Source organism: Mus caroli, chromosome 1 (genome assembly GCF_900094665.2).
Source record: "Mus caroli chromosome 1, CAROLI_EIJ_v1.1, whole genome shotgun sequence".
Lineage (NCBI taxonomy): Eukaryota > Metazoa > Chordata > Mammalia > Rodentia > Muridae > Mus > Mus caroli.
The window spans coordinates 18,027,279-18,040,009 of NC_034570.1; the positions used below are offsets into that span (position 1 = coordinate 18,027,279).

The window sequence follows — 12,731 nt, forward strand, 5'->3', positions numbered from 1 at the left end:
AGCTCCTTGGGTACTTTCTCTAGCTCCTCCATTGGGGGCCCTGTGATCCATCCAATAGCTGACTGTGAGCATCCACTTATTTTTTTAATACCCACACTTTTCATTTCCTTTAGTATTTGATAATCTATGTGACAGCTATGCTTGCCAAGTTTGGCATATAAATAGTGTGCAAATATTAAAAGAAAGTTATTCACCCCGAAGTCAGGTGCTAGTGAAGTATTAGAGGTGTATTTCACATCATGTTAACAACGCATATGAGGCATATTCTGACATCATTAGAATGAATGATGTCAAAAAACCATACAAATTTTAAGGCTTGTTATCAGTAACTGCATGATTCGCAGCACCTTTATAACTATGATTCCTGCCATCTCAAAAAGCAAACCATTCTTCCTAAATAGATTACATGACTGTCATACATAAAATATAAACACCACAGACTCAAAATCAAAAGCAGTTATCTACCTTTCAACATATTTCCTAAGTCCCTTAGACTGTTTTATCATTTGCTTATTCCTCTATAGCAGTGGTTCTCAAACGGTGATCTATGACCCCTTTGGGGGGGGGGTCACATACTAGATATCCTGCATATCAGATATTTACATTAGTATTCACAGCAGTAGAAAAATTATAATCATGGAGTAGCAAGAAAATGATTTTGTGGTTTGGAGTCACCACACATGAAGAACTGTATTAAAGGGTCGCAGCATTAGGAAACTTGAGAACCACTGTTCTATAAATAAAATGTGTGCTAAATCAACCAAAATTAGGAAAAATTAAACTATTTAAATATAGCATAGGATAGAAGTAAAATATCCAATTTTCTGAATGTGTGCACATTGTGTATACTGGACAGCAATTCAGTGTTAAGAACAGGATTTAAATTTACATAAGGTAAAGAAAGCAATCTCCACACCAAGTCACGTGACACGTACATGATAGAGGTCATTTGGGGCCATATGATGATACAATGTGTTCATTTAAATGAATTAAATGCCAAGAAACCCATATTTTAAGAAAGTCAACTACAAATGACATTTGTGTTTTAATAACAGGTTGAATAACTCAATGACAATGCTCTCTCCATGGATCGCCCAAGAGAATAAAAATTAGCAGGGTTGGATTGGTTGTGCGAGCTGAACCGGAGGCAGGGAGCTACCGTTATTTAGAGTGCTTTTTTTTTTTTCTGAGATACTTCATTTTATAGACAGGAATTAAAATCTGAAACTACAAACTAAGGTGTCGTAGTTTGTTAATATTTTTAAAGTTCTCCTATAGTAGGAAGGTGCCCTATTTTCAAATTAGACTAGTGATACTATATAATTAATAAGCAATACTTTGTTATACAGAAAAGTCCTCAATTTCATTCACATTAATTAGAGTTCAACTGTAAAAAAAAATTTATAGAACTTAGTTCTAGTCATCAAAACAGGATGATAATACAAGCTATTATGATTAACTATTAACCACATAACCTGTCAAATATCCCAAAGGCTACTTTATAAATATATAAAATATATAAATAAATCATAATGTTACATGTTATATAATATATGAATATAAAATTAGCAATTGTGTTATGATTTAATTGCCATCTGTCATTAAAGCCAGTCAAAGTTCTTATGAAAGTGGTAATATCAGTCCCTAACTCTTTGGTTAGGAAAGCCCTGAATAAAATCTCAAGTTTGTGTCCCTTGAACTCTAGACCTGAAGCAGAGTCGGAGGCATATTTGAACCATTTGTGTTTTGAGTGAACATCTTCAATAATGATAAGCAACTTAAATCCAATGAGATTTAGCCAAGCAAAACAAGTAAATGCCATAAATTTATGCACACATACACACATAAGAGCATATCCTTTCTTGGAAGACCTGCATTGTCTCTAGCCATTTGCGGTTTTGTTAGAACTTTTTTTTTTCTAAATGCATATTACATATTCCACATCTATCCTTATGCCCATATAAACGTGTAACTTTCACCTCTCATCAACAAGGCTTCTTCTTATGGCAAATGACACTGCCACAGAATACACAACTGGTCAATTATGCAGAAAACAAATCGTGGTGTGTGCGGAGACTCAATTGATACACCAATGACATAACTTGAACACCTAAGGCTTGGAGACCATTCCAGACAAGGAAACAAGAAAGATTGCACAAACTACAGAACTGGGTTCACTGTAATACAATGTTTTCTACTTACACAGGGAGCTAAATCTATGGCATCCCAACAATTTGGCTGCCTATGTAAGATCTACAGAAATGGCAATGCCCACTGACATAGAATGTCTACAGAAGAAATCTCACAATTTCCCTACATGAAGAGGTAGAGGCAATTAATAGCTTCTCAGAATGGAAGATACACTCTTTTCCAGGAGCAACCCCCCTGATAAGTTATCCAATCAAAGTGGTCATCCCTAAAAATACATATATCTACAAATAACAGTAAATGGACTTCATAGGCTATATCTATATGTACATATGTGTGTGTAACAATAACAAAGAAGTGGTCATGACTTTGGGGGAACAGAGGAGTAGTAAGAAGGAGGTTAGAAATTATAACAATACCCATGTACTAAATTGTAAAAATTATAATTGTAAGCAAACAAATACTAGCAACATGGCTTTTCTTATGACTCAGATCTCAGGAATGAACAAACCATCAAAGCATGTTAATGTTGTAAAGACACAGCTGCACTCTCTTGTCATAGAAGCATTACTCCCATGTTTGAAAAAATTTCCCGAAAGGTTAAAAAAAAAGTGGGAAAGAGAGAAATTTCCCGTTTTTTTATGGAAGCTGTGCTCATTCCTAAAGGTGTTCACATCACGAATCACCAGAGAAACACAAAGTAACACAAAATTAAATGTCAGCTCTCACCTCTTAGTTAAAATGGCTCTCTCTTCCTTTTTTTTAAAAAGTCAATGTGGAAAATATGCAGATATACTAGAATCTGCATGTACACTGATAGTGATGTACGTTACTATGCGAAACACTAACAGGGAAACTCTGAGCTTGCACATACAACAGTATGAGCTGACAAGAACACTTCAGAGGATATAGCCAACATAATGGAAATCAGGATTTTAAATGAAAGAATGAATGAATGAACAAACCTACCTTTTCATGTGCATTGCTACACTATAAACAGAGGCACCTATGTCCACCAATAAGTTAAGAAGTAGAGAGAATAGTGTATAAGCATACAATAAAATATTAACTTTTTCAAAGTAGAAAGCCTCAATATTGTGGACAAACATGGATGGACACAGAAGACAGACTAAGTGAAATCAACTAGGCACAGAAAAGACATAACATTCAGTATAACAGTCCTAACAGTCAAACACAGAACCCAAGAGGGACATGATGACTTCTGTTAAAAAGGCTCTAGCCTTTTTAAAGGGTAATGTAGAAAATATGTAGAAATACTGGAATCTGTGTGTAAACTGATAGGAGTGTAAATTTGTAGTGTTACTACATAATATGGTAGTGGAGAATCCCTAAAATTTTCAGAGTTACCCAGGAGATGGTGTTAATGTCTCCCCATACCTCATCTCTCCTTTAAAAAACCACCAACCAGTTCCTAAAACCAGGTAGAGATGTGTTAAAGGAATGCGTTGCTAAATTACTCAAGAGATGTGTAACGTGAAGGCTTGGGGAGTGGGAGTTAATCAACTGCTCATCAGTCAGCAGAGTTAATACACTACAGTGTGTGTGTGCACAGAGATACAGAGACTGTGCACAGAGATACTATGGGATATATCTTACTATGGGGTTGAAAATGAATATGCCTTTCACAAAGTGCAGAAGGAGAGTGGGGGAGATGGGTATGTTCACAACATTCATGGTTTAACAGGTAATTGTTTCTTCAAGATTAGCAAGTAGCATAAAGCAAACAGGTACAGTGGTTTTATAAGCCAATAATGCAGTTTAAGAAGCAATAATTACACTTCTTAAATTTCCCTTCTCTGTCTTTTTATCATGTAGCAAATGGCACTATTCTTCTGCATTGGACTATAAATTCAATATTTTAATGAAATTGACTTATTTACTAAGATGATTCAAATAAGAGCACCAATTACTAATTATTACACTAATGAGGTATCAAATTCAAGGCTTAGATTCAGAAATTATAGTACAAAGACTCTCAAAAGCTGAACAGCCCTTCGACAGTGATCAAATATTTGTTTGAGGGCCTGAGTTGCAACTTTGATTGTAATTTTTTTTAGAGTAGATGAAGGTAAATTTGGAAACTGGCCCAAAGAAAGGGGATTGCTTTAATGCACTTACTAAGGGCATTGCTTTAATACAGTCCTCCCTTGTTTTAGGTGGTTTTGACAAAAGCTTGGGAAGACATCAACACCATACACTGGATAACTCTGAAAAACACTGAACTCAGAATCAAAAATTCATGGCTGAACTCTGACACATGGGTCTACCAATAAACATTGGAGTACATGTTGTTCTTTACGTGGTAATAGCAGATCGTGGGCATCACAGTAGATGAAGTACCAACAGAAATTCAAACTTTCAATAGTATATAAACATACCTACTAGCACTTTTCTAACTATACCAAAACATCAATTAATTTTTATATCCACATCCTATCAATTTTATATACCAGCATTAATAACTATGAATTAATACTTTTACTATCTCTCAGTTTACTTAAGACTTTTTTTTTTAAGTCCAGAAAAACACACTTTAATTGTGCTAAGGATTTTTTGAGTTCAGGGAATGAGAACAATGGCAGTCTAATAAGCATTGGCTGCTGTGATTCTTCTTTTTTTTTAAAGTTTTTTATTAGATATTTTCTTTATTTACATTTCAAATGTTATCCCTCTCCTAGTTTCCCCTCTGAAACCTCCCTACCTCTTTACCCCTCCCCCTGCTCACCAACCCACCCACTCCTGCTTCCTGGCCCTGGCATTCCCCTATACTGGGGCATAGAGCCTTCACAGGACAAAGGGCCTCTCGTCCCATTGATGACTGACTAGGAGGTCATCCTTTGCAACATATGAAACTAGAGCCACGAGTGCCACCATGTGTTTTCTTTGGTTGGTGGTTTAGTCCCTGGGAGCTCTGGGGGTACTGGTTAGTTCATATTGCTGTTCCTCCTATGGGGCTGCAAACCCCTTCAGCTCCCTGGGTACTTTCTTTAGCTCCTTCATTGAGAACCCGATGCTCTGTCCAATCGATGACTGTGAGCATCCACTTCTGCATTTGTCAGACACTGGCAGAGCCTCTCAGGAGACAGCTATATCAGGGTCCTGTCAGCAGGCTCTTTTTGGCATCCGCAATAGTGTCTGGGTTTGGTGGTTGCCTATGGGATGGATCCGAAGGTGGTGCAGTCTCTGGATGGTCATTCCTTCAGTCTCTGCTTCACATTTTTGTTTTTGTAACTCCTTCCAAGGGTATTTTGTTCTCCCTTCTAAGAAGGACTGAAGTATTCACATATCGGTCTTCCTTCTTCTTGTTTCATGTGTACCTTGGGTATTCCGAGCTTCTTGGCTAATGTCCACTTATCAGTGAGTCCATACCAATGTGTGTTCTTTTGTGATTGGGTTACCTAACTCAGGACGAAATCCTCCAGATCCATCCAGTTGCCTAAGAATTTCATGAATTCATTGTTTTTAATAGCTGCATAGTACTCCACTGTGTATATGTACCACATTTTCTGTATCCATTCCTCTGTTGAGGGACATCTGAGTTCCTTCCAGCTTCTGGCTATTATAAATATGGCTCCTATGAACATAGTGGAGCATGTGTCCTTGTTACCAGTTGGAGCATCTTCTAGGTACATGCCCAGGAGAGGTATTACGGGATCCTCCGGTAGTACTATGTCCAATTTTCTGATTTCCAGAGTGGTTGTACCAGCTTGCAGTCCCACCAACAATGGAGGAGTGTTCTTTCTCTACATCCTCTCCAGCATCTACTGTCACCTGAGTTTTTGATCTTAGCCATTCTTACTGGTGTGAGGTGGAATCTCAGGGTTGTTTTGCTTTTCATTTCCCTGATGACTAAGGATGTTGAACATATTTTTAGGTGCTTCTCAGCCATTCAGTATTCCTCAGGTGAGAATTCTTTGTTTAGCTCTATACCTCATTTTTTAAATAGGGTTATTTGGTTTTCTGGAGTCTAACTTCTTGAATTCTTTGTATATATTGGTATTAGTCCTCTATCAGATTTAGGATTGTTAAAGATCTTTTCCCAGTCTGTTGCTTGCCTAATTGACAGTGTGTTTTGCATTACAGAAGCTTTGCAATTTTATGAAGTCCCATCTGTAAATTCTTGATTTTACAGTACATGCCATTGGTGTTCTATTCAGGAATTTTACCCCTGTGCCTATGTGTTCGAGGCTCTTCCCCACTTTCTCCTCTATAAGTTTCATTGTCTCTGGTTTTATGTGGAGTTCCTTGATCCATTTAGACTTGAGCTTTGTACAGGGAGATAAGAATGGATCAATTAGCATTCTTCTACATGCTAACAGCCAGTTAAGCCAGCACCATTTGTCGAAAATGCTGTCTTTATTCCACTGGATGGTTTTAACTCCCTTGTCAAAGATCAAGTAACCATAGGTGTGTGGGTTCATTTCTGGATCTTCAATTCTATTCCATTGATCTACCTGTCTGTCACTGTACCAGTACCATGCAGTTTTTATCACAATTGCTCTGTGGAACAGCTTGAGGTCAGGCATGGTGATTCTACCTGAGAGAATAGTTGAGAATAGTTTTTGCTATCCTAGGTTTTTTGTTATTCCAGATAAATTTGCAAATTTCCCTTTCTAAATCAGTGAAGAATTGAGTTGGAATTTTGATGGGGATTGCATTGAATCTGTAATTGCTTTCCGGAGGATAGCCATTTTGAATACATTAATCCTCCCAATCCATGAGCATGGGAGATCTTTCCATCTTCTGGGGTCATCTGTCAGTCAGTCCAGTTGCATTAATGAGCTTGGTGAAAGGCCATGGCTGGAAATACAGTTGGAAAACGGCTAAAGGCAAACACATTGACCTCTGGCCTCCATGTGTATGTGCACATATACACACAAGTTTGAACAGACACCATCCCATTCCCAGTCAATGAAGACGTCAGTATGGAACAAGCCATCTCTTGATGAGGCAGTGAGAAGGCACAGAATCTATAGATTTGTGTTAAATGCCGGTAGATACTGAGAAACTAAACCTTCCATGGGAGGTAAATAAAGGTCATTTTTACGTTGCCTTCTACTGAAAGCAATGCTGATTTACAAGTTTAGATTTTTGATAAGGGAGGATATTTTGAACTCCACATACACCCCCTAAATGCTATGATGCTCAAGACACCCCTACCCTTTGCTTCTGCTCTTCCTCGGTGCTGTGCGACTCAGAGTTAATAAATTAAAATCTCTGAACTCTTTCAACAGCATAACTCAAACACATATCCATGTATGCATACATGTACACATGTGCATGTACACACAAACACATGCCTGTAACACTTTCATCAACTAAGTGTGCTCGTGATTTTTCAGCTGATCTGTAACTTATGATTGGAAATAACCATAAAGGCCTTTGAGAAAATTTGCCAATGCCACTGATTATAGAACAAAGAGTACTCCTCGTGCAATGGTTTAGAGATGAATAATTTTATGGGTAAATATAACATGGTATAGTGTCTTAGAAATCACTTACCCAGAATCTAATTATTGGATAGTGGGGATCACTACTGATGGTAATTAAATATTGAATAGTACTGGGTAATAAATCACAAAACAGACAGTCTCAGGAACTCATTTTTCTATTATAGTGACTCGTAATAATCAGACTTTGGGAAGTGCTGTACCCAGGAGGAAACTTTCCAACTGACCAGGCTTCCACATTGATATTGAGCAATCCGTTCACGAGGGAGAACAGGGTGTGACGTGCAAAGCCTCGGAATAACCAGCCAGGATACCCTGTGGAAAAAATTGGGGTTTATTTGTTTTCATTGTTTGGGGACTGGATGTTAACCACAGGTTTAGGAATCTGTAGGGCTGGACATGTTCCCAGTAGAAGGACCGTAAAAACAACAACAGCATTCTAGAAGGATCTCTTTAATCAAGGAAAAATGCTAGCAATAACTGTCAGTATTCTGAGTGTCAAATCTCATCCTAAATGCCTCTGCATATGAAAATGTAGAATTAGAAAGGAGATTGATACCTTGTCTGTCACAGTGGCAGTGATGTAAATAGCCAGAAAAGCAGTTGGTGGAATATGGTTGAATATTAAGTGCGTAATAAGAAATCAAAGTGCATATGAGGGTCCTGGAGAGATGGCTCAGAGGTTAAGGGCACTGGCTGCTCTTCCAGAGGTCCTGAGTTCAATTCTCAGCAACCACATGGTGGCTCACAACCATCAATAAGGAGACCCGATGCCCTCTTCTGGTGTATCTGAACATAGCTACGATGTACCCATATTCATAAAATAAATAAATTAATTATAAAAAAGAAATGCTTATGAGGAACTCGTACAGCTTACAATTTCAAGAAGTGCCACTGAGTTCTAACAGGTAAAGAATGAGTTCAGATAGGAAAAGGAAATGCCTTTTCCTATCTGAAAATGCCTTGCCAATGCCTTTGCCCCAACTTTGATTCCATTTAAATCCATTTTGTTAATTTAACTTTATTGGCCCATTTTTATGTTTGTTTGTTTGCTTGGTTGGTTTGGTTTTGGGGTTTTTGGGGGTGATGTTGTTTTTTATTGGCTTTTGTTTTTTGTTAGTTCTCTTTTTTTGGTGCAGTGAGTAAACATTTCCAAGAAACATAAGAAGGGTTTATCTTCAGGTTGGCAGTTCCTTGGCTGGCATTGAGATCACTAGGCATGAGAAGTTTGGAGAACAGTTCTATTTAATGCCTCATCATTGTTCTTGAGAAAATTGCTAAGTGTTCATATTCACAAAACTTCAGAACTGCAGCATGGGAAAGCAAGCTGCAAAGCTCCCGCAAGGTCACTGGCTTCAGTCTGCGGCACAGCAAAAGCAGGCCCATTTCATAGAGGCATGCTTGTTCAGCTGGCCCTCTGATGCACCAAAGAACAAACCAGAGATGAAGATGCAATAGTCATGAATGCACACTGGGAGTACATGTGCCTTATTAACCCACTTAAGTTTAGGCTGGCCAAAGACTTAGAATTTCATTTGAGATTAAGTTTTTTACAAGAAAATGTTAAAAGACGGGGCCATGAATGTCTTCTCACACCTGTAACCTCATATTAACAGAAGCGGGAGCGGGAGGATGGTTGTGAGTTTCAGGTCAGCCTGGGCTATAAAGACTCTGCCCCCCAAAAAGTGATACTGAAAACAAATCTAAAAGAAAACAGAAAACATAACTGAAGCAGGCTTCAAGTACTCAAACTTAGTTTCTCTGTTTGGTCTCATTGCTCTCCTGAAATGAGATGCCTTTCATTTAAGAACACTGGCAACGCTATCTCCAAATCCTCTGTGATGAAATCAGAAATTCACAATATGCAGCTACAACGAGCTCCAGAAACTCTACTACTTACTCTACCACACCTTAGTGGGCTTGAAACATTAAACTTAAGTTAATAATAAAATGTGTATGAAGAACATAAGGAATATTAGCTTAAACTTTATGAAATATACCTTAATTAATCAAACTCTCTTTGGGGACTACATATCTGAATTACAGTAAACACAGTGCTCTGTGCCTTCTTCATTTCCATGGCCACTGTAATTACCAAATCAGTCAGGCATTACATCCTATGGATCCAGGTCATTATCTGACTCTTCGAATGTGACCCATGTGATGTTGCCTCTGTCTTTATACAATGGTATGGAAGTCACAGCTCTCTGGTATCAGTATCAGAGAGATCATATGTTCACCTGAACAAATGCTTTCTGTTTGTTATGGAGACTGTGTGTTTTGTAACCCATAGGACGTTTTCTGAAAGCTAGCGTGTGAGATATTTATGATTAACTTACAGTCTAGTGTTCTACCTTCATTTTCCCAAGTCAATACTTTATGCATATTAAATTCAGATCCTAGGGGAAATCTCCTAGGCAAAGTGGTAAGTTTTAAAGTGGGAATTTAAATTTATTTCACAGAGTGTACACAAAGCACTTTAGTATATTTATTGTAACATTATTTTCATTTAAAACATAGTTTTTCTTTCCATCCACCAATCACAAAACGTCTTTGATCCAAAGGAAAGCAAAAGGAGTGGAATTAATGTGCAGGCATTAGTTTATCTAACTAGCACAAGCTCCATATATGAGCTTTCTGCCTCTGTTGGGAAAATGAGGTGGAGGAAGGCATCCCAACAGAGATAAAACAACATCCCACAGTCTAATGCCTGAGACTTCACTCCTTGAAAAGTCCATTAGGCTCTCAGTACGAATGCTGTAGTCAAAGCTTGAAGGTTTCTTTGGTACTCAATCCAAGAGGAACCTTGATGCTGCACCATACACAAGATAAAATGTGAGATCATAGAAAAGCATGGTCACAGCAATAAGAGTTTGTGACAAAGGGACAGGGAAACTAACAAGGCAGAAAACTAAGTTGCTTACTAGTCTACCTAACCTCAAAACCAATACTATACACACACACACACACACACTTGAATGATATTTCTCAATAAATGGGTACTGAGACAACTGGATAGAAAGAGTGTCCTGATGTTAGAACAACATCTGTCAGATAATAACTAAAAATAGCTCAACATGTACTAAAACAGATGAAATTTCTTATGTGGGTGTAGAAAAAGTCTAATGATAAAGATGTTAACTAAAATAATATAATCAATAGAAACAATGACTATAAGCTGCTTGGTAAAATACTAATTTTAAAAATCTAGCTCTCAATAATAAGAGCATTTGTAACACTTTACAATCCCCAGATTTAATCATTCCCAATCAGTTCTTCAAGATTCAGAAATATAATAGCCACTTCTTATCAAATAATGGATTAATCACTTATTAAATGAATGGCATCCATTCATGTTATTTTTCTCACACTGCATTTTCTATTTCTTAACATTTTGTGAATGAAGTACAAAAAAATAAACTGGGAACACAGAATTACATGCTTTTAGCATAATGCCCTACATTTTCTGCAGCCAAAACGTCCTTTAAAATTTCGTAATCATCAGGCAGAGCCTGGTGAGTCTTGTGTGGGAGAGCGGGAGATAGAAGTGAGCAAGCTGAAGGGGTCAAGGACACCCTAAGAAGACCCAGAAAATTAACAAACCTGGGACTACGGGGGCTCACAGAGATTGGGACACCAACCAGGGAGCATGCAGGAGCTGGACCTGGAGCCCCTACACATCTGTATCTAATGTGCAGCTTAGTCTTCATGTGGGTCTCCTAACAAGTAGAGTGGGGCTGTCTCGGTCTGTTCACTGCAGTTAGATCCCCTTCCCCCTACCTGGGCTGCCTGGTTGGGTCTCAGTGGGAGAGACTATAAGTAGTCCTGCTAGGACTAGATGCCCCAGGGTGCAGTGGTACCCAAGGGCAGGAGAAGGGGTAGGGGACTATGGGGGCAGGGATGTATAAGGGTGGAACTGGGAAGAGAGGAGGGAGGGGGCTATGATTAGGATATAAAGTGAATAGAAAATTTAAAAATTTCTTAATCAAACTTAATATTTCTTAAGTAAAAGCAAAGCCAATAAACAATCTCATCTTAGCTGAACATCCAGCAGAAAGGTGTAAATGGACTGAAACTGCAGTATCAGCAATGCCATCTAATGTGTTCAGTTAAAATGTGAACATTGAGACACTGAATTGGGTAGTAATACATTCATATGAACAATACTCATTTGGTGTTCCTTTTCTGGTAAGAAAAGCCTTATAAATCCATAAAAAAAAATTTTTTAAGGAACATACTCTATGGTTATTTATAAGGATGTTATTATTAACTCTTTTTCCTAATAAAATCTGTATATTATGTTTAATTTAACAAGTGTATAAAATATAAAATATACTACATTTCCTAAAGTTTAGTTAGATACTAAAGCAAGACTGAGCCATAAAAATCCAGAAGTTATAAGAAATACTACATTATAAAGATTAGGAAATTTTAGTAATCCCAATAATAAAAAATAATTCACCATCCTATTGAAACATACCTAGAACTTGTCTTGTTTGTAACACTGGAGGTCCAGATAGTACCTTACACATGCAAAGTAAGACTTCTGCCCTAAGCCATACCCCCAATGCTGAGTGCAGCATTTACTGTGCCTTTATATCATATTAAAGGACACTTTCTATTTCAACCCAAAAGCCGAACAGCAGTGCTCTAAGCTGAGCCTTACCTTTATTCTAGCTAGCGAGAATAAGAGTTTAGTAATACCGTTTAGTTTTAAATATGGAATGTTTGGTATGCAGGCTTGAGATGGATTTGTAAATAATTTCAACGACAATAACTAATTTTTAAAAAACTTATTCTGATGTCTGAACATTAATTTTTAGAAGAAGTGGATACTATGCTAGCCTGGTGAGTTTTCATTATTTCCTGCTAGAGAGAGTAAAATGAATAAAAGTTATCATCTTGCTAGGTATATATATATATCTCAACCAAAAACATGGTTCCATCGGTTTTTCAAAGTGATGTATTAATGCTTCCTTGACAAAGTATAATTCATACACACAGAGAGGGAGAAGGAAATGACCCACATCTTCCATCAAAACATGCTTAAGTGAACATGCACATACACATTCTCTCTCTCTCTCTCTCTCTCTCTCTCTCTCTCTCTCTCTC

At 37.6% G+C, this 12,731-nt stretch overlaps 1 protein-coding gene across 37 annotated transcripts in view; it reads right to left on the reverse strand.

Annotated features, from left to right (window-relative positions):
- Rims1 (regulating synaptic membrane exocytosis 1) overlaps positions 1–12,731 on the reverse strand; it is a 489,256-nt gene that overhangs the window by 175,457 nt on the left and 301,068 nt on the right. The window contains exon 1 of one of the 37 annotated variants that reach the window (XM_029474772.1): positions 7,847–7,900. The exons of the other annotated variants lie outside the window; for them this stretch is intronic. Coding sequence (XP_029330632.1) covers positions 7,847–7,859 — 13 coding nt within the window. The 5' untranslated portion in view covers positions 7,860–7,900. Of the gene's footprint in view, positions 1–7,846; positions 7,901–12,731 lie in introns of those variants that run through there. 37 annotated transcript variants of the gene reach the window in all.